The 21,429-nt window shown below is 39.7% G+C and overlaps 1 protein-coding gene across 3 annotated transcripts in view; it reads right to left on the reverse strand.

The window, feature by feature from the left end:
- Window positions 1-20,938, reverse strand: part of LOC150081700 (uncharacterized) — a 222,580-nt gene extending 201,642 nt beyond the window's left edge. The window contains exon 1 of one of the 3 annotated variants that reach the window (XM_090378816.1): window positions 20,767-20,938. In XM_090378816.1, coding sequence (XP_090234942.1) covers window positions 20,767-20,883 — 117 coding nt within the window. In that variant the 5' untranslated portion in view covers window positions 20,884-20,938. The remainder of the gene's footprint in view (window positions 1-20,766) is intronic. The other 2 variants (XM_090378814.1, XM_090378815.1) reach the window with 2 other exon arrangements.
- Between the last annotated feature and the right edge of the window lie 491 nt (window positions 20,939-21,429).

Genomic DNA, 21,429 nt, shown 5'->3' on the forward strand with positions numbered 1-21,429 from the left:
GTTCTAGGAAACGGCAGTTGAATGAATAAACGAGGAACATGAAAAGTTGGTTCTGTGAGTTTGAAGTTGGACAGTAAATGAATGTTGGCTGGTGGCCGCACGTGTTCGGACTGTTTTGAAAGAGAAAGCGTGAATTACAAAAGCCAATTCAGAAGAACAGCGCCCATGGAAGTATCTGTAGAAAAGGCATGCAAGCAAAAACAATACGTCTATAAGACAGCGAGTGGAGAGACTCTGTTCAAGATTATACACTAGCTGATCTGGAAGCCTCCTAAAGAGTTGCCAATAGGTTCGGTCCCGTGTACTATCTAGCGGCCGGCCTGCGAACACCGTTTTAGAGCTGTACCCTCAAAATGTAAGGAAAATTGGATCTCGCCATGATGTTCATCATAACCTCAAAAGTCATCAGTCATACTGCCTGATGCAAGAGATGGGGAAGGGTTGACCGGAATTTAGCTCTGGAGACTAAACATGGGTTCCACCACTTCAAGCCTCCAATAAGCAAAGTGGTGGTATTTCACCGGTTGATGAGCGTCATTAATTAACCTAACTGCCCTCTTCTGAATTTAGACTAACTGCCCTCTTCTGAATAGAATCTAGAAGCCTGAGAGCGGTTTTGGGGGCACCGCCCTAGATGTGGGAACAATATTCTATGGTAGGGCGGATTTGCGATTTGTTCAGAGTAAACAGCTGTTTACTCTGAAGAAAAGTAACGCAGAGAGCGAAAGATGTAAACGAAGAGAGCGAAAGAAAAAGTAATGCCGAGAGCAAAATGGGATGCTAACAGGTCAGCTTTATCCTTGACTTAAGTGACAACAGAACCATCTGGTGTTGACAGAGGTGGGAGCAAAGATGGGAAAAAGTTGCGGCTAATAACTTTGGCAAGAAACCAGAATGCACAGCTACCATTAGGGCAAGAAGCAAGTTTTCTACTCTTAGCCTGTTCAAAATCTATTTTGGACTGATTAATAACTGCTTTACAATTGTTGCGAGCTTTGGTATAGGAAGAAAATGAAACTGAAGAATTGGAAACAAACCAATTACGATATGCAACGTTCTTCTTTTGAACAGCCTTAGCACATTTATTGGAAAACCAAGGTTTAGATAAAGGACGAGATTTTAAAGTGGAGTATGGGATAAAGGATTCCATTCCTGCAAGAATAAATTCACGGACATGATCTGAGCAAACGTTGACATCAGAAATTTTGAAACAGTAATCGAACCAAGGAAAAGAAGAAAGCAATGAGATAAAGGTTCCATTGGAGAAGAGACAATCACCAAGTTGTGATCTGAGGTGCCTAAAGGACCACTCATTTCGACCGTGTACTTAGAAGGGTTGTTTGTGAGAAAAAGATCAAGCGTGTTGGCTGTATGGCTACCGGTATTCTTGTAGGTAAATGAACAATCTGTGTGAGGTCATTAGTAATTGCAAAAGCCTCAGCATCTCGACCAGCCTCGTCAGTGTGACTAGAAAAAGGAAGCCAGCTGGCGTTGTGAACATTAAAATCACCAAGGAAAATTACCTCACTGTTAGGAAAGTTGGATTAGAGAAAGTCAAGTTGCAAAGAGTGGAAGTCAAAGGGCTCCAAGTGATTAGTGGAGTTGGGAGAACGGTAGACACAACAGATGAATTTGACACAATGAGTTAGAGAGATTTTAAGCCAGAGAAGATCGAAGAGAGGAGATTCCAAATTACCAAGTCTGACAGGGAATATCGGAACGAACATATGCACAAGTACCACCTTTGAGGCGAAAGGAATCATACAGCGAATAATTTGAGCAACTGAGATGAGCAGTAGTTGAATCGACCGATAACTGAGATTCTATTAGAAAAAGTACATGGGGTTTGGCAGACTGCAAGTTATCCTGAAAATCGCCGCGTGTTGCATTACAATTTTTTTTTTTTTACATAGGCCCTAGCCACTGAAATCTCAGGAAACTAGGTGGCAGGGCCTGCCAGAGTAAAGCTCCATACTACTGTGTACCTTGTCTGCCTCCACGGGGCCAAGTGTGGGCAACGTTGGGCCTCAGTAGGGGTCCAGCGGCTAAATGGCCAGATGAACAACGATACATAACATTACACTTATACAAAATCCATACACTTTTAAATCTCTGGCCTTCCCAGTGAACTGGTACACCTACAATGAAAGCAACGCGGAGATGGGGGAAACCCCTGGTGCCGTTAGACATCAATACACTTTACACGTTACACTTTACTGCAAGTGGAAATGGACATCGTTGAGATTAGAATTGAGACCACGTATATTTGTGAAATGAACTAGGAAGTGTTTGGGAGGTTTAGATATTTTTGCAGATAAGCTTAGTCTATTAGTTTGGGAAGGGTTGACCGGAATTTAGCTCTGGAGACTAAACATGGGTTCCACCACTTCAAGCCTCTAATAAGCAAAGTGGTGGTATTGCACCGGTTGATGAGAGTCATCTACTTCCTAGTATTGCCTGGTAACACAGAGGGGCGGCATCCCTATATGTGTTGCGGGCGCCGCACCTCGACCCCTGCTTACGTTGGTTCATACCTGGGTAGTAACCCATAGTTCTTGTGCATGGAAGCTATACCCAGGATTACTAACAGTCCCACCATCGTGAAGGTGCAAGCAGAGGATTTGGCTGTAACGGACCGTCCGGACTTCGCCGAAATTGGGTCCACTTGACTTGAATGTCACCCGAATATGAGTTCCATCAGCGTTTTAGACTCCCAGGTAGCAAGTACAGCTTGTCCGGCGTATCTGAAAGAATATCTGTGACAACCTCAAGGACCGAATTTCTAGTGTCTTTTTCTATTTTATTTACTTCCAGTGATTCTGTGCTTAAAGTATTAAGTAAGAACACAGAAAGGAAATCAACCTTTCTTTATTCAGTATACATATTTTATTAATAACAAACAACTAACTTCTACAACCCCTTGGCCACTGGTGGCACCGCTCCTGCCTTGACGTGGCGGGGCCGGTAAGCTGGGAGAAGAAACTCACTCTCCCATGACAAAAGGGAGCTATGATGGATAGCAACAGAAGAAACAATTACGGATCTCTCGATCCAGCTCCATCGACCGGGATAATATAGCTACATCCAATGCAAAGAGGCAGAAAAATGAAGGAACTGAAAATCCTGCTCCTCTTTTTCTAATTCTGCACTCCTTGACAGACAACCCACTGAGTAAGCTTTCCCCATTTTTAATACAGAAATGTATTGAAATGGATATCAGTAGACCAATATTCCCAAAAAAAAAAGAAAAAACAAGAATAGACAAACATAAACAAACTGCATCCTAAGCAAACTAATACTCAATAATGCATAGAATCGTACAGTGCTGTTTATGATCTTATTATAGAATATAAGCCTGCTATTCTTTGCCTACAGGAAACAAATCTGACCCCCTAAATATCTATAAGCATAACATCATATAATGATTAAAAAAGATAGGAACAACTCTAATATAGCTCATGGAGGGGTAGCACTGCAAGTCAACTCCAGAACTCCTTTCAGACCTATCCCTCTGAAAACAACATTAGAAGCAATCGCTGCACGAGTCAGGGTCGGGATAACGATAACAGTTGTTTCCTTATACCTTTCACCCAATCGTTCCTACACTTTTGCTGATTTAGATGATTTAATCACTCAGCTACCACCACCTTTTTGTATCTTGGGTGACTGGAATGGGCACCACTCCTTATGGGGTTCTTTACATCTTGATAAGAGAGGTCAGTCGATTGAAAAAATTCTTGAAAGGCACAACTTAACAACTTTCTCCTCCAGGTCAACTTCTGCAATTGACCTTTCAATATGCTCACCAAACTTGTTTCCACTTATTGACTGGACAGTTACTGACAACCTAGGTAACAGTGACCACTTTCCAATATTATGCACATTCTCAACTAACTCTCCACCGCAAACTAAATAAAAACAATCTGGAAGTTTGACAAAGCTAACTGGATGAAATATCAAACACTGGCACATTTAGATTTTCAAACCATTGAGATTCTCACCATTGATTCTGCGGTAAGTTACACCACTCAGAAAGTAATGGCAGCCGCAGAATCCGCTATACCCAAATCATCTATCAAAGCCCGCTCGCACCCAAAAATATGGTGGAATGAAGCGTGTAGGGATGTTAAAAAACAGAAGAATAAATACTGGAATTTATTTCGTAAAAACCCAACCACAACTAATCTGATAAAGTTTAAAAGAGCAAGAGCTAAAGCACGTCATATGCAACGTATAAGCAAAAAAGAGACATGGTCCCGATATGCCTCCACTATAAACAGAACCACAGACATCAAAACAGTTAGGAATAAAGTGAGAAAAAATTAATGGAAAATACCCTGCTATAACTACTCCGGTTCTACTTTTAAAAGGGAAATAAATCTGTAATCCTCTCGAAATTGCTAATTCTTTTTGGTAAAACGTTTGAAACACTTTCAGCTGTAACTGCATATGATCCAACCTTTCAGTCACATAAAGTACAGGCAGAAAAATATAATCTAAATTTCAATACTACACGCCAGCTTCCGTATAATGTACCCCTTACCATGACAGAGTTAAGCAGTGCACTTTTACGATCAAAAAACAGTACTGCTGGCCCTGATGGAATCTATTACGCAATGTTATGCCATTTGAGTGAAGAGTCACAGCTTGCTCTTCTGAAACTATATAATAGAATCTTTCTTGAGGATTACTGCCCTATTAGATGGTGTCATTTCATTGTACTAGCGTTCCCAAAACCAAGAAAGGACCATTCTGATCCAACAAATTACAGACCTATTGCTTTAACCAGCTGTTTAGGAAAGACAGAGAAAATGATTAATGCCAGGTTGATATGGCTCCTAGAGACGGAAAATATCCTAAGTCGAAATCAATATGGCTTTCGAAAAAGAAGATAAACGCTTGACCTCATTGTGAAAGCTGAAGGAAATATTCGAAATGCGTTTCTCAGGAATGAACACCTAGTGATGATATGTCTTGACATTGAAAAAGCTTTCCACACAACCTGGCGATATGGGATTCTTCACGATCTCTATGAATCTGGTCTTCGAGGTCATCTTCTGAAATTTTTCCGGAACTTTTTGAGAATAGGTCCTTTCAAATACGTTTTCTTTCTGTTCTCTCGCAGACATTTGTGCAAGAAGAGGGGGGGGTCCCTCAGGGTTCTGTGCGTCTTCTCCATCAGGATTAATTTAATAACCACATGCATTCCTGTCTCAGTGGAAACATACTTGTATGCAGACGATCTGGCAATCTCATGTCACTCTCAAAACATGCATGTAATTGAAAGACAGCTTCAAGGCACAATTAACAAACTTGTTCAGTGGGCAAAAAATGATGGTTATCGACTCTCAAAGCAAAAAACAACAGTAATACACTTTTGCCGTAAACGAAATCTACATCCCGATTCAGATTTACAACTTGATTCTTATCCAATTACTTATCAACAAAGTATTAGATTTCTTGGAATAATTCTGAATAAAAAATTAAGTTTTTTAGAGCACATTAAGCATATCTGTACAACCTGCATATCTGTATACCCTGTCTACGAAAGCTGAACCTATTAGGGCAATTTTTGCCATATCATGGGGTGCTGATCGGTACATGCTGCTACACCTATACCGTTCACTAATTAGATCGAGAACAGACTATGTGTCTCCTGTATACGGCTCAGCAAGACAGAGCGTATTAAAATGGCTTGATCCTGTACATCACAGTGCTCTCTGAATTGCCCTAGGAGCTTTTCACCAGTACATCACCAGACCAGTTCAGAGTCTCTATACAGAAGCGCATGAACCACCCCTATTCCTTCGTCGGCATGCGCTGCTATTAAATTAAGCTCAGATCAAAAGTTTTAGCTAAAATCAGGAGTTTCCGACATCATCCTATATGGCAATATTTTTTTGTATAAAAAAAGATATTGCCATATAGGATGATGGAAAAGGGATAATTTGTATAAAAATAAACTTTTTCAAAATAAACTATGATTATAGTTTAGATTATAGAATTTAAACACATCTTGGGGTCTAAATATGGATAACATAACTCCAAATGAAAGCATGACTACGCCGCCATGGCAAATACCCTTGGCAAATATTGATAAACATTTCCAACAATGGGGAAAGCATACCCTTCAAAATTGCAATGTTAAGCAGATTCATGCGGCTCATTCCTTTCAGTTCTCTTGTTACACTCAAATTTACACAGATGGCTCCAAGACAGACACTAAAGTTGGTGCAGCTGCAGTACTGCCAAATTTAACAATATCTCGTCAGCTTCCTTTGGAGTGCAGTAGTTACACCTCAGAACTGTACGCTATCCTGATGGCATTAAATAATGTAAAGCAGCCTTCATACCCTGAAACCATAATTTATACAGACTCCTTAAGCGCTGTATCTGCTCTTCAGAGTAAACTTCCTTCAAGTCACCCCAAATTCAAATAAATTTAGCGCAGCTTCATACAAACAAGCAAAAAATAACCTTCTGTTGGATTCCAGGACATTCTGGAATCGTAGGCAACGAAAAAGCAGATTTTTCCGCCAAGAATGCGAGTCTCATAACATTAGACATCCAGATTCCTTACACCGAATACAAACGCGTCATAAAATGTGCCGGAATCAAACAATGACTGTTCATTTGGCAGGAGAACAAAACCAATAAATTTGTTACAAATTAAAAACGATCACAAGCTGTAGACATCAAGCCTCAGAGGAAATAGGAAGGAAGAAGTTGTACTTTCTAGATTGCGGATTGGGCATACCCACCTAACTCACAGTTACCTACGGAATGATCCTCCACTATGCAGCAACTGTCAAACTCCACTCACAGTAAAACATCTTATTCTTGATTGCTCATTATACTTAAGAGAACGACAAACAGCTTTTTCACATCTATGTTCCTCAAATCAACCTACTTTACAGAAAATTCTCGGAGGTCGACCAGATACAAATGATCCTTTACCTTCCTGAGAACAATAAACAAATTCCATCTAATATAAATCCACCTTGCTGTTTTGTTTATCAAGCCTGTAGTAAATAATATTGTAATAGGTGCATTATGGCCTTAGTAGCCCTTGCTCCAATAAATCAAACCAACAACAACAACAACAACATTTCCTGGAAGCACCTCAATCAGACAGGAACAGATGCAAGGTACACATCAGTCGTTGCTGATTAGTTCTGCTAGTCATAATTTTTTTTCCTGTAAGTCCGGTCAACAGCGAATTTGTTCAGGTCTGCGTCAAGTGCCTGGGTCTGCTTGAGCATTTGCTGAGGGAGGAACCTGTCCGAGAGATGGAGTCGTGCAGAATGCGAGTAGAGCTCGGGATTGGCCCTAAGGGCAGCAGGGGAAATTCTCCAGCCACAGGTATCCCAGAATGAAGGTGTTGCAGTTATGCCTGTTATCATCTTGACTGTTGCTAGGAGGCGTTGGTCGTCGACTAAGGTGGGAAGCCGTGGAATCCCGAGAGAGTCGGCAAGCTGCGTGGTGCGAATCAGAGCTGGAAGGTTGTGCTTCCTGTTGGCCCACTTTGGGAGCCAAAATTCTGCGGCAAAGAGTGGGTTCTTTATTGACGGTGCCGCTAACGCCGAAATTTCAGCAGCATAGAGTGTAAAGGTGGAAAGATAACTGTTCTTATGTACCTCACGGTTGTCTTTTTGTCTGTGATATGAAGGAGTTGTTGTTTTGCTATCCACCTGAGTCTTGAAGCATGTGTGAGGAACATGTCTATGCGGGCGTTGAATCGAAGTTTAGAGTCGAATATAACGCCCAGATCACGATGGCTGGACACAACTGGGATGAGGGTGTTACGACCGAAGGCTGGAGAGAAGAAGGAGTTTGCTTCAATGAATACACCATGAATTCGGACAGCAGGATTGATCTTGAGCCCAAACTGGCAGAGGTAAGATGTGACTGCAGTGAGAGTGTTGTTAATTTCCGCTTTTACCAGATCTAGGTCTTGACCGGGGATGATGGGAGTGAGTATCTTGATATCATCCGCATAGCTCAGTATCCATTGAGAATGTGCAACCAGTGGGAAGATAATAGATGAAAATAGAAGGCCCGAAAGGACCCCTCCTTCTGGGACTCCTGCGGTGATGAATCTAGTAAGGGTGCGATTTCCTGTATGAAGATTTATAACTCTGTTATGCAGAAGAGAGGAGAGAAAACATAGTATGTTCCCTGTGATCTGGAAGTGGCATTCCAGGAGAGTGAGTAGTTGGTTTACTTGGACGGCATCAAATGCAGCCTCAATGTCTAAGTAAGTAACAGCTAGTTCTTGCCTTTTCTCGAATGCTGACAAGATAGTATTCGTGGTCGCTGGCAGATTGGTGATCGTTGATCTGTTTGGAAGGGAGTAGTGAATTTCGGCTGGATTGCTGGGCAAGATCTGCTTAGTGAGGATGGGGAGTAAGGCCTTCTCCAGGAGCTTCAGCAGGCTGGAGGAGTTGGAGATGGGTCGGAAGTGTTTAAGTTTCGATGGCGACTGAATTTTGGCTAAAGGTTTGATGAGATAGTTTTTCCACTGCTGTGGGAAAATCTGGTTCGAGAGTAACTGAGTGAACATAATTAAAAGTGGCTGAATAATGTACGGACTTAGGCATTTGAGCATGAATTGGGGAACTCCATCATCACCGGTGGTTGACGAGGCAGGTAGAGAATTGATGGCTACGATCAGCTGTTGTTTTGTGATCTGAATGATGTTCAACACTTCTTGCTGGGTGGCCTCTGTTAGTAGAGCCAGATCTGAGTTTGGCATAGGATTATGATTAAATCTTGTGACGAAATCAAGCCACAATTCAGGATCAAGTTGCAAAGGAAAATGAAGGTTCACTTTCTTGTATGGAATTTTTCCTTTAGCCAGATCACTGTTAACGTATAATTTGATAGCCTCAGATTTCAGGCGATTAAATTGAGCCCGTCCCCTTGAATAAGCGATGCGATCATTGACATTTTACGACTGTTTCCATGTGCGATGGAGGCTTCAGCCGGAAACTCATTTTGAGTTTAGAATTCCACCAAAGTCTTGTATATGGACTGATTGTGATTTTTTTTAGAGGCAGCATATTTGGCAACTGTGTTGATCCAGTTTGTGAGAATGTTCAGAGCTAGTTCTGGGTCACAGTCTCTAAAGCCACCCAGGGAATGAGAGAGGCAGCTCTGATGGACTTATCTACATCAAGTAAGTTGGGGCTAATGATGTCAACCTTTTTTGTTGTCCTTCTGGCTTCTAATTTGGGGGCTGGCAGATATGCAGTCACATGTATTGGGACATGATCAGAGTCAAATGACGTTTCTGCAATGTTATCAAGGGTACAAGGGATAGAGGCTAGAACTAGATCCAAGAGGTTATTCCCCCTGGTTGGAGCTTCATTAATAAGTTGTAGGTCAGCACATCTCAAGTGTGCCAGAAGATCCTTTTTCAGATTAGATAGCTGAGGAGGTAAATTGAAATCACCACAAACTAAGTGAGAAGCTGTGGGATGCAGCTGATTGATTAACCAGTTGGAAACTTCAAGGATGATTTGCTGGGAAGGCATTGGGGGTATATACACCACACAGACGTCAAACGTCACGAAGTTGTATCCTAACGTAATGAGGATTGCTTCATAATTGGGGGAGTTACTGGATTTATTATCCAATAGCTTGAAAGCGGATTTCTTGGCGGAAAATAGGTGGCAGAACCTGCCAGAGTAAATGCAAACTATTAGGTACCTGGTCTGCCTCCACAGGGCGAAAGTGGGGCAACGTCGGGCCTCAGCAAAGGTCTGGGGTCTAAAGACACCATACATTTCAAGATCCATACACTTTTAAATCTCTGGCCTTAACAGTGAACTGTATCACCACACAAAGTAAACTACGCAGAAATGGGGGAAACCCCTAGTGCCGTTTGACCCTAGCTACACTTTACACTTTACCTAAACATCAAACATCAGAACCTGAAATCATAAAGAAGGTTGCTGACCTAGCGCCCCAACTTCTCTTAAGGTTGTACAATTGTTGCCTGGAGGCTGGCTACTTCCCTAAGAGTGGAGAACAGCAAATGTCAAATTAATTCTCAAAGCCCCGAGCAAAAATCTGGCTCTCCCGGAATCATATCGACCCATAGCGCTCCTAACAGTTTTAAGTAAGCTATATGAACGGCTCCTTCATAGACGGATACAACATTACTACTCCACTGCCAACCTTGAGGCAAAAAATCAATTCGGATTCAAGCCGGGTCACTCGACTCTTGAAGCAATGAGAAACATACTGATATCAGTGAATGATTGCCAACAGAAGTACTTTCTCGCTATTGCAGTTAATTTTGCCTGGGCGTTCGACTCACTTTGGTGGCCGAGCGTCCTGGGCAGGCTCAGAATGGCGCAGGTCCCAAGCAACCTTTATATTAATATCAAAGCCTACATATCACACAGAAAAATAGAAGTGAAAGTACCATACCAACAAATCAGCAGGAACATCCACAGGGGCTGCCCCCAGGGTTCTGTGCTTGGACCACTGCCGTAGAATATAGTATTTGATGATTTTCTGAACACCGGCCTTGGAGAGGTGGTAACCCAGGCATTTGCAGACGATTTAATTCTCACCGTGACAGCAGATAATAGGGCACAACTTGAGACTCAAGCAAATCAAGCTCAACATACTTTACAGCTGTGGGCTACGGAGAACTTTCTACAAATCTCGCCTGCCAAAACGACTGCTATCTTGCTTAAGGGAACATTGGACATAAGGAGGCCACCGAAATAGGAACAGGAAACGAAATACACCTAATTCTGTTTTTACACGATAGATACGTTCCTGAAAAATACGTGCAAAAAAAATTCGTGTAAAAAAATACATTGTATTTATGGAAGAAAAGAAGATTGGTTCCGGATCTAAAAAAACAGTAAAAATAATTTAAAAAAAAAAACACATAAAAATATTCTTTTCAAGCTTATTATTTTATTTCAAAAAAATACACATGTAATAATATGTAATGAAAATGTATTAAAGTAAATTTGTATGCATATGAAATGAATTCTTCATGAACAAAAAAAATCTGTTTTACACATAACAAAATTTTATTCATTTTCACTTTCTGATAATAAACGGCGCATACGTTTGCGTACGACTGGAATATCACTGCTATCACTAGAAATGTTGTGGACATCGTCTTCTTCCTCTATTAATGAAATTCTTTCTGTGATCTCTTGAGCAAAATCAGCACGCGTCTCCTCTGGTGCTGATGTTTCACCGGTTTTACGAACGAATTCAGTTATTAATCGTTGTGTTTGTGTTTTGGTTAGGCCGTTACATAATTCTCTGTAAGAGGCTGTCAACAATTTCAGTTCAAGTTGAAACTTCTCAGCGCGTTCCTCATTAGGGTCATGTTTGACAAAATGATTACCTAATTTTCTGGCCAGTTCCAGACCTTCTTTTATTAAATCTGCATTTAGAACAGGATCATTTTCTTCATTATCACTACGTTCTGTGGGATAAGGAGTCCCAAGGACAATCTCTAATATTTCATCTTCGCTTAGGGCTTTGTCGGTTAACAATTCATCAATATCTTCAAACGATAGATCATCGAATCCTTCTCCACCAATTTTGTGTGTCATTGTAATGATGTTGGGAAATGCGGTAGTATTAAGGATGATGGGATCTTTGCTTTTTACACATTGTGGCCAAACCGCTTTCCAACACACATTTAAAGTTGCTGGTTTTAATTCAGTTAACGCTAATCCAACTTGATTGATACAATCCATAATTGAGAATTTCTTCCACACATCAATGACTATTAGTGTTTCATCATTCAGTTTGTCCAAAACGTGTTTGAATGTTCGTTTTACGTAGTATGTTTTAATTGTCGCAATTATACCTTGGTCTACCGGTTGTATCAAAGATGTAGTATTAGGTGGCAGAAATAAAATTTGTATGTTTGGGTGTTCCAAGACAGGATGGCTGGGTGCATTATCAAGAATCAGAAGAACTTTAAATTCAAGACCTTTCAAATTCATATAACGTCTGACTTCTGGGACGAAACATTTGTTGAACCATTCTATAAAGATAGCAGTAGTCACCCAGGCCTTCTTGTTTGCCATCCAGTGAACAGGCAGTTTATTGATAACTACACCTTTCATTGAACGTGGGTTTAAGGCTCGATTTACCAGCAGTGGTTTCAACATACGATCTCCTGAAGAGTTAGAGGAAAATAATAAGGTCACACGATCCTTAGCTACCTTAAAACCACCAGCAGTTTTCTGCGATTTGGCTACATACGTTCTGTTTGGCATTCGTTTCCAGAAGAAACCAGTTTCATCTGCATTCCACACTTGATCAGGAGTGTATCCTCCATCTTCAATAATTTTTGCAAGTTCCTGCGGGAATACTTTAGCAGCCGATTCATCTGCAGATGCAGTTTCACCTTTAATTTTTATATTATGAAGAGTATTCCTTTTAAGAAACCCTGTCATCCAACCTGTACTCTCAGAAAATTCATACTTTCTGTTTAATTAAGATGAAGTGCTTGGCTCCTTTTCTTTAATCTGTCTGTAAATTCTTAGTGCTGTTTACTTGATGGCATTTCCATCTACTGGTACTTTTTTTTGTGACTGGTCTTCTATCCATATTACCAGAGCCTTTTCCATTTTTTCCTTGACAATATCTCTTGTATATGATGATGAATTAACACTTACCTTTGTTCCAGAACATACCGACTTCCTAATTGCAGCTTCATTTTTCTTAATAGTTCTTACGGTAGCTTCATGTACACCAAAATGCTTTCCTACAGACGTAGCCCCTTGTCCAGTTGCAAGACGATCAAAAATTTGAATTTTAAGTTCCAAAGAAATCGATTTCCTTTTCATTTTGGTAATAGGCGAATTATTCGACATTATATAAGGGCTACCGAAAAATATCTCAGTTATAATTAATAAAAAAAGGTATGAAAAATTTGTAAACTTACAATTTATTGACTATCGGCAAAATTAATAAATTTTTATGTGCACAAATTTCACTAAAGATTCTTTCACTTTGAAATAGAGCGTACTACTAAATGTCTTCCGAAGATACAATGCACAAATACCGTAGATGTGCACCAAATTCAATAAAAACGTTGACGATTCATAGATATCTAGACGTACACATTGGTAAACAAAAGCACGCGTTTCAAAACGCACACACTAGCTGTTATCCAATCTATTGGTGCGTGTAAAATAGAAATGATACTAATATGCCACAAATTAAAAAAAAAAATTTCTTAGAATTTAGGCAAAAAAAATTAATTGAAATCGTGTTAAATCAAAATGACTTGCGTAAAAAGAGAATGAAATTTTTATTTTGAATTCGTGTTAAATCAAATTCGTGTAAAAAAAGTTCGTGCAAAAACAGAATTAGGTGTAGATTTCTTGTGGAACATGATATGCATGTTTCTTTATAGGAGACGGATCCGCAGTTCGCCGTTTTAACAGTGAACAAACAGCAACAAAGCTCACATTAAACTGCTGGTTTTATTTTTTATTTTTTATTTATTTTATTTGTATACATTATTTATGCTTGTTAAATATTTAAGATTACTAAAATATTATACAAATAAGTAAATAAAGATATTTTATAATGGGGGTTCACAATTGATGTTAAATTTGACAAGGGGTAGTCTTGGTAAAAAAAGGTCAAGAACCACTGGTTTAGACATACTCCATTCAAAACTGTACAAACCAAGTTATCCACTATTCAACGTTGTTTTCTCCTTGGCCTACTTCATGTTTGCCGAACAGCATAAACTCCAGCTCTACAGACTCTTGCAGGCACTATACCACTTGACCTGCATGTTGTGTTTAGAGGGCTTTGCTTTTACATCCGCAGAGGCATTTCTACGGAATTACAGGGGATCATTGTTAACCCTCAGGCTGATCCCAAAACTGTACGAACCCGATGCTGGAATTTGTTGGTCAACACCTGGCAGAATAGAGAATTCTACCGAAAAAGGAGCCATTACAAAAAAATTACTTCCTGACGTAACTGCACTACTTTCATCATCTACTAGAAAATAGTTTTCACCCTCACTGTTTACCTCCTACATACTAACCGGACATGGTTCTCTTAACGCAGAACTTTACCAATTCAAACTTTCTAATACGGTCTCCTGTCGATGTAGGCTGCCGGAAAACTCTTCTCACGTCCTTTTTGAATACTCCATTTACGAGGAACTAAGATTAGCTTTTAAGGCAACAGTTCCAAACTTGTCTCCTGGATTGAGGAAATACTCATATATATCAACAGTTTCCAGAGGCCTTTCAAACCTTCAGCAATGCTGATTTTAATCGCAGGAAGACTTTGAACCTCAATGTTAATTCAAGAAATCAAACTGAAAACAGATCATAAATCATAATTCAGCCTGTTGCCTCGTCTGTCGTCCTGATGACGTCATATACAAAATTGTTTTGGTTTTAAAGAACACGCAAAGGTTTTAACAGATGCTGCACTTTTGTGGCTCATCCTTTATCAAGACTCTCTAAAACTAAATCCTTCCTCTGCTCAGTGATACCACCAACCAGTGACTTCTGATACCACTCCAGATTAACAGAACAGATTTACATATATTTAGAACTTGTTTTTGTCTTGCAGATCTCGTTTTTGGATGACATTACTACTGCTGTTTGACTGTACACCTTTTTTCCTTGTGGACTACTTTGGGCATCACTGGATACAGACGTGGACAAAGACATGGATAAAGACATTTAATTTTTTTTTTACTTTATGCTATTTTCTTCTTCATTTCTTCGTCTTCTGTTGCCCTGTCATCTGGAAATGTGTGTGTGTGTGTGTGTGTGTGTGTGTGTGTGTGTGTGTGTGTGTGTGTGTGTGTGTGTGTGTGTGTGTGTGTGTGTGTGTGTGCGTGCGTGCGTGCGTGCGTACGTGTGTGTGCGTGCGTGTGTGTGCGTGCGTGCGCGCGCTGTTGCTGGTACGGGGGTTCTTTTGAATTATTCCACATTCAGTGCGTGACTGTTGAGGTTGGCCATGGTACATACGTAGATGTGGCCTACCTCCCCGTGGTGTAGACGGACACTGGGCAGGCTTTCCAGGTGATCGCCTTCCCGGTGACAAAACGGCCAGAAATAACTAAACAACACATACACTGCACAAACATAATATTACACACATTTCTGGCCATTTACAGTGCTCTGTAATCATCACAGTGTACAAAGGCGGAATTGAACTTTCGTTCAGGTGCCGTCCTACCTAAGATAATATACACGTCTACCTAAACATCATTGCTGACCAGGTATACCCTTTCATGGCAACGGTTTTTCCCTCTGGCGGTGCCGTCTTTCAGCAGGATAATGCGCCATGCCACACCGCTCGGATTGTTCGAGACTGGTTCACGGAACAGAAGGAAGACTTCCAGCTATTGCCCTGGCCTTCAAATTCCCCAGACATCAGTATCATCGAGCATCTGTGATTTGTGTTGGAATAGCAACTCCGATCTGCGGCGTCTCAACCACGGACCTTACAGGAGTTAAAGGATCTGCTGGTTACGTGTTAGTACCAGATACCACAAAACACATTTTGAAATCTTGTAGCGTGCATGCCTCGCCGAGTCCGAGTTGTTTTGGCTCCATGTGGAGGACCAACATCATATTAGGTCGGTGGTCATAATGTTTTGGCTCATCGGTATATATTAATTTAAAAATGTACGTATACTCATAGCTAAATTTTTAACTCCGCGCTTATTCTGGTAGGGGGCTGGAAATTAATTAAGTATTTTGAAGGGGGCGCAAGGTATAACATTTTTGGAACCTCTCCTCTAAGGTAATGATCCAGCAATTCTCTTGGTCTACCCCTTTTGCCCACAAGCAACGTAGTATAAAGAAGCATGTTTGCATTTCATTTTGGATAGGTATTCGATTCCCAAGGTAGCGCTTATGTATTGTGTTTCTTGCGATGTTATTTTTTATTCTTGGTACAGTATAATTGAAGTTATAAAATATTTGAAGTTTCCCCACTAAATTATGTATGCTTTTCTGACAATTACTTCGAAAAGCGCCGGAAGGCCGTTCTGGTTGATAAATTTACTGCTTAAAATTAAGTAAAAATGAACCGGTTGATAATATTATCGAAAAGGTTTTGTAGAATGTTAGAATAATTATTGTCGATTACAGATTCGAGCTTTCGGAATTAATCGTAGCGACCGAATGTCAGAACCAGGGATGGGATACACTTAAATGTCTACAGGGATGGGATACACTTAAATAAAAAGGATGCAAGAATATTTGCTGATGGTATCGAGGCAGAGTTAGAGATTAACAGTAGGCGCTGGCAGAGGTAAAAGTGATTCTTGTACTACTTCTATTGAAATGCAATTGAGCAGCAGCCTGGAAAGCAAGGCAATGGGAATTTCCAGGACTGCTGGGAATCATAGTGGAAAAAGTAAATACATAGGTTGTGTTAGGGTAACTAAGAGTAGGAATAGGTGCATGTATACTTGCATGTACACCAATGCTAGGAGTATAGTTAATAAATTCGATGAGCTTGAATTGCTAGTCAAGACATCAAAGGCAGATATTGTTGGGATATCAGAGACATGGTGTCACACAGACATAAGCAGTGCAGAACTGGAATTTGGGGAGTATAATGTGTGCAGAAAGGATAGACAGGACAGGAATGGAGGAGGGGTTATGCTGTTAGTTAAGAAACACATAAAATCTAAGGAAGTGCATCCAATTGATGTTGGTGGACAATACAATGTTGAGTCTGTTTGGTGTGACATAAGCACTGGGAAAGGAGAAATGAGAGCAGGTGTGTGTTATAGGTCTAATGAATCTGATGAGTATAATGAGTAATTGTGCAGAGAAATAGTGTCTTATAATGGGAGATTTTAATTTCCCGGATATTGACTGGAATTTGTGAGTTGGTCACTCACACACTAGCAAGGCTTTTGGGGATTTATTGGATGATTGTTTTCTACATCACCATGTTCGGGAGGCAACTAGAGGGAGTAATACTCTTTATCTGATTATCAGTAATAATTCTTCATGCATCAAGAAACTGCAGATAAAAGAACCACTAGGTGGCAGTGATCACATTGTGCTGAAGTGAGATTTACTCAAAGAGGTAACTATCATCAAGGGTAAAGGGAAGGGTTTTTGCTTTCGTAAAGGTGACTACAGTGGTCTGAGACAGTATTTAAATTCTATACGGTGGAACAAATTGATGATGTTACCAACAGCAAATTCAAAATGGGAAGCATTCAAAGAATTAATCTTGGAAGCTACTAGGCTTTTCATACCAACAAAGAAATATTGTTAAAGATTTAGGCCTAAATGGATTTCAGATGAACTAATTAGATATGTGACAGAGAAGAAAAATGCTTGGGATACATATAAATTAACATGTGACACAGAAGCCTATAATAGATATAAGCTGGTCTGTAACCAAGTTACAAAGGAGGTTAGGCAGGCGAAGGCAGATTACGAGAAACCTTTGGCAAAGGATGCAAAGAAAAACAGCAAAGAGTTCTTTACTTATGTAAACTCTAGAATGAAGGGGATGAACCAGATTGTTCCACTGGATATTGGTGTTTCAGCTGTTGATGATCCTGCTCAAGTAGCTAAGAAACTAAATGAATGTTTTGCATCGACATTAACAAATGAGGAGTTATTCAGGGAGGGGAATGCCAGAGGTGTATTCAACTCTGGCAGTAAGCTAGATAATCTTGTAATAACTGAGAGTAAAGTGGAGGAGAAATTGTTGAAGATAAACACAAGAAAGGCACCTGGGGGTGGATGGAATCTATCCAGTTATATTAAAGGAGGCAGCAAAGGAAGAAAGCAAACCCTTAGCCATAATTATGAGAGCTTCCCTGGACTCAATGGCCGTACCCATGGACTAGAGATGTGCAAATGTGACCCCAATCCACAAAGGAGGATCAAAGGGAGACACAGTTAATTACAGACCTGTTAGTTTAACTTCTGTTCCAGGGAAATTAATGGAGGCACTGGTTAAAGAAGCATTGCAGGATCATCTAGACAAGACTTCAGTTATATCTCGGACACAGCATGGGTTTGTTAAGGGGAAGTGTTGTCTGACTAATTTGATTGGATACTATGATGCAGTCACAAAAGAACTGGATGCAGGGAATAATTTTGATATCATATATTTGGATCTTAGAAAAGCCTTTGATACTTTGCACATGGAAGATTGTTGCACAAATTGGAGCAGTGTGGCATTGGAGGCAAATTGCTGCTATGGATAAAGGGATGGTTGAGTGAGAGAAGACAGAGAGTGGTAATCAATGGACACTGCTCTTCGTGGACTAAAGTTATTAGTGGAGTCCCTCAGGGTTCAGTTTTGGGTCCATTGTTGTTTTCTATATTTATTGGACACTGCTCTTCATGGACTAAAGTTATTAGTGGAGTCCCTCAGGGTTCAGTGTTGGGTCCATTGTTGTTTTCTGTATTTATAAATGATATTGATGATGGTATATCAGGCTTAATGTCCAAGTTTGCAGACGATACGAAGGTTGGCAGGGTTGTTAGTGACACTAATGACAGTACACTGCTGCAACAGGATCTAGAAAAGTTGAGCAGATGGGCTGAGATGGGGCAAATGAAGTTTAACATTGACAAATATAAAGTACTACATATGGGAAGCAGCAATCCCAGTGTAACATATCAACTCTGTGGTACCACACTGACAGTGGTAGAGAATGAAAAGGACCTGGGACTAATTGTGCAGGCAGATATGAAGTTTTCTGAGCAGTGCAGACGGTCTGCAAGAGTAGCTCATGGTGTCTTGTCAATGATATACAGGAATTTTTCTAGCAGGGATAAGGAGGTGATTATCGCCTTGTATAAGGCAATGGCCAGACCACACCTTGAGTACTGTATACAGGTCTGGAGGCCTCAAATTTAAGAAAGATGTAGAGCTGTTGGAACGAGTACAGGGAAGGGCAACAAGATTAGTGAATGGAACCAAGATTTACTCTTACGAAAGAAGTCTTAAGTTTTGCAAATTACAGTGTCTGGAGACTAGGCACCTGCGAGGAGATCTGATTGAGGTGTATAAAGCCTCGAATGGATTGAGCGTGCTCAATGCTGATGGGATTCTTCCTCTTGCTCAGAATAATCGCCTGAGAGGGCATAAATTCAAATTGAGGAAAGACAGTTGTAGGATAGATATGCGGAAGCGGAAGTTTGCCTTTAGCCAGCGGGTGGTTGATTGCTGGAACAAACTTCCATCTGTCATTGTAGAAGTTGATAGCTTAAATAGAAAGGCATAACTTCACAAACATTTGGAGCGAGTGGATGGGTGAAATAATGTTTTTTTTTTTTTTTTTTTTTTAGCTGATGCTATATAAGCTGGGTTTCTTGCATCATGTTGTGCCTTTGCTAATGCTGACCAACAAAAACTAGTGTTAGATGAACTTTTGACACAAAAATGTATTTAATATTTTTTCGAAGTACGAAATTATACGAAAATCACAACATAGGTTTGACAAGGGAGAATCTGTGCTGTCTGACCAATCTGATCAGCTACTATGACATAGTAACAAAAGATCTCGAAACAAGTAATATATCATATATGATATATTACTTGCTTCGAATATCATATATTTAGATTTCAATAAAGCTTTTGACACTGTGCCACAACCCAACAAATTGGCTGGTCAACAAATTGGTTGTCCAATATGGCATTAGAGGCAAATTATTGCTATGGATAAGGGATAGTTTAGTGGCGGAAGACACAGGATAGTTATAAATTGGCTGTTATGTTATGTTATGTTATTTTGGTTTTTAGGAGCATTAGCAACTAAGGCCATATTGCTCCTGGAATGTGCGGTGGTTATTCCCTTGACCTTTCCGCATCCTCCGTAGTTGGTGGTGACGGGCTCGAACCCCGGTCTAATCAAGAAGCGTGTGCTACGCACTGCTGCTCCTTCCCACTTGGCTACGGAGACGCCCTATAAATTGGCACTGCCTTTTTTGGAGTAATGATATTGATAAATATTGGTGTTTACTTCGAGTGCTGGTTGGTTGTGAATTGTACACAACTGATTTTCGAACTTTCTGATGTGTTCGAAATTGTTTCTAATTAGTTCGAAAATTAATGCTATATTCTAACTTTAATTCTTTCCCTAGAAATATCCAAAGGAAATATTTTCAGTACATTCAAAAATGTAAATACTTTTTTGGGGATGCGCCACCTTTTCTCTTCCTCTTATTGCATTCTTACTAGAATTAATGATGCGTGCTGTCGACGATAAAAAGAATTTTTTTTAAGTAAAAAATATAAAATCATAATAATAAATAAAAGGTTTTGATCTGAGAAGTGTTAGCTAATATGGTCCGTCTTATAATTCAAGAAAGGAACATTCATTGTGCTGTCCCACGGATTCGCTTATTTAAAGGTATACTTATGCCGCAGATTTATTACGCAGACGTCTCTCAATTGTCTCGCAAGAATTTTAGACAGCTCTCTGAGAGGAAATAATAGCATTTGTTATAATAATAATTATTATTGTAAACAAAATTTTTGATTATTAAATTGTATTGCAATAATTAAGTCCTAAATATTACTATTTACTTTATATATATATTTATTTATTTTTATTTTTAAATTTTTTTTTCTAGCGTAGAAAAATAGTTCGCTTAGTAAAAAAAATTTCAATTTACATTAGGTTTATAATTTTAGAAAGAATCATGAGGTAATTAGTAGGAAAACTACATCTGCATGACTTTGTGTGTTGCTTTAAGCTATCTCTAAGTTATGTATTAAAGGTAATGAAGGTACCTTAGAAACTGCCAGTGGCTGTCCTGTCCCTTTGCCACCCTGTAATCTGAAGCCCCAGGGTCTTCCACCGGTTAGCACGATAGTGATGCAGTCTTCTGACTTGTATCTAGTCCTCATTACTTCCGAGTGGTGATGATGAATATAATACTTTTCTGACGGAAGCAAAAAAAAAAAAAAAAAACTAATAATAATAATAAATAAAATAAAATATCCCTTGAATTCTAAAAGAACTGCTGCTATGTCTTCAGAGTCGAAGTTAAAATACAATTATTTGTTTATCGTTACGGAAGTTATTTAAAATTTATGCTCTTGTCGTGTTTATTTCTGGACTCAACTTTCTTTAGATTTAACTAGTACTCCTAAATGGCGAGTAGCAACTGTGAAAAGAAGTCGTGAAGCAGTTTCTACTACATTTATACCGCGCATACTCTCCACAAACGTAAACAAAACATGTGCGAAAGCGAAGCTGTTTGCATTTTGTTGTAGTCGCGGTCCTTTTTTTGTCTTTTTTTCCCTTTGGTTTTGCCACGAAGAAAATGGGGTGACACGTGCCGATTCTATATTTAAGGGTTTTTGACACAACGTGTATAGCTAGGCTGTACTTAGTGCTCCTATTATGGGTTTAGAAACGCAGATAGTTCCACCTACCACATGGTAACATTT

This window comes from Mastigoproctus giganteus, chromosome 8 (assembly GCF_048544385.1).
Source record: "Mastigoproctus giganteus isolate SK-2022 chromosome 8, ASM4854438v1, whole genome shotgun sequence".
Lineage (NCBI taxonomy): Eukaryota > Metazoa > Arthropoda > Arachnida > Uropygi > Thelyphonidae > Mastigoproctus > Mastigoproctus giganteus.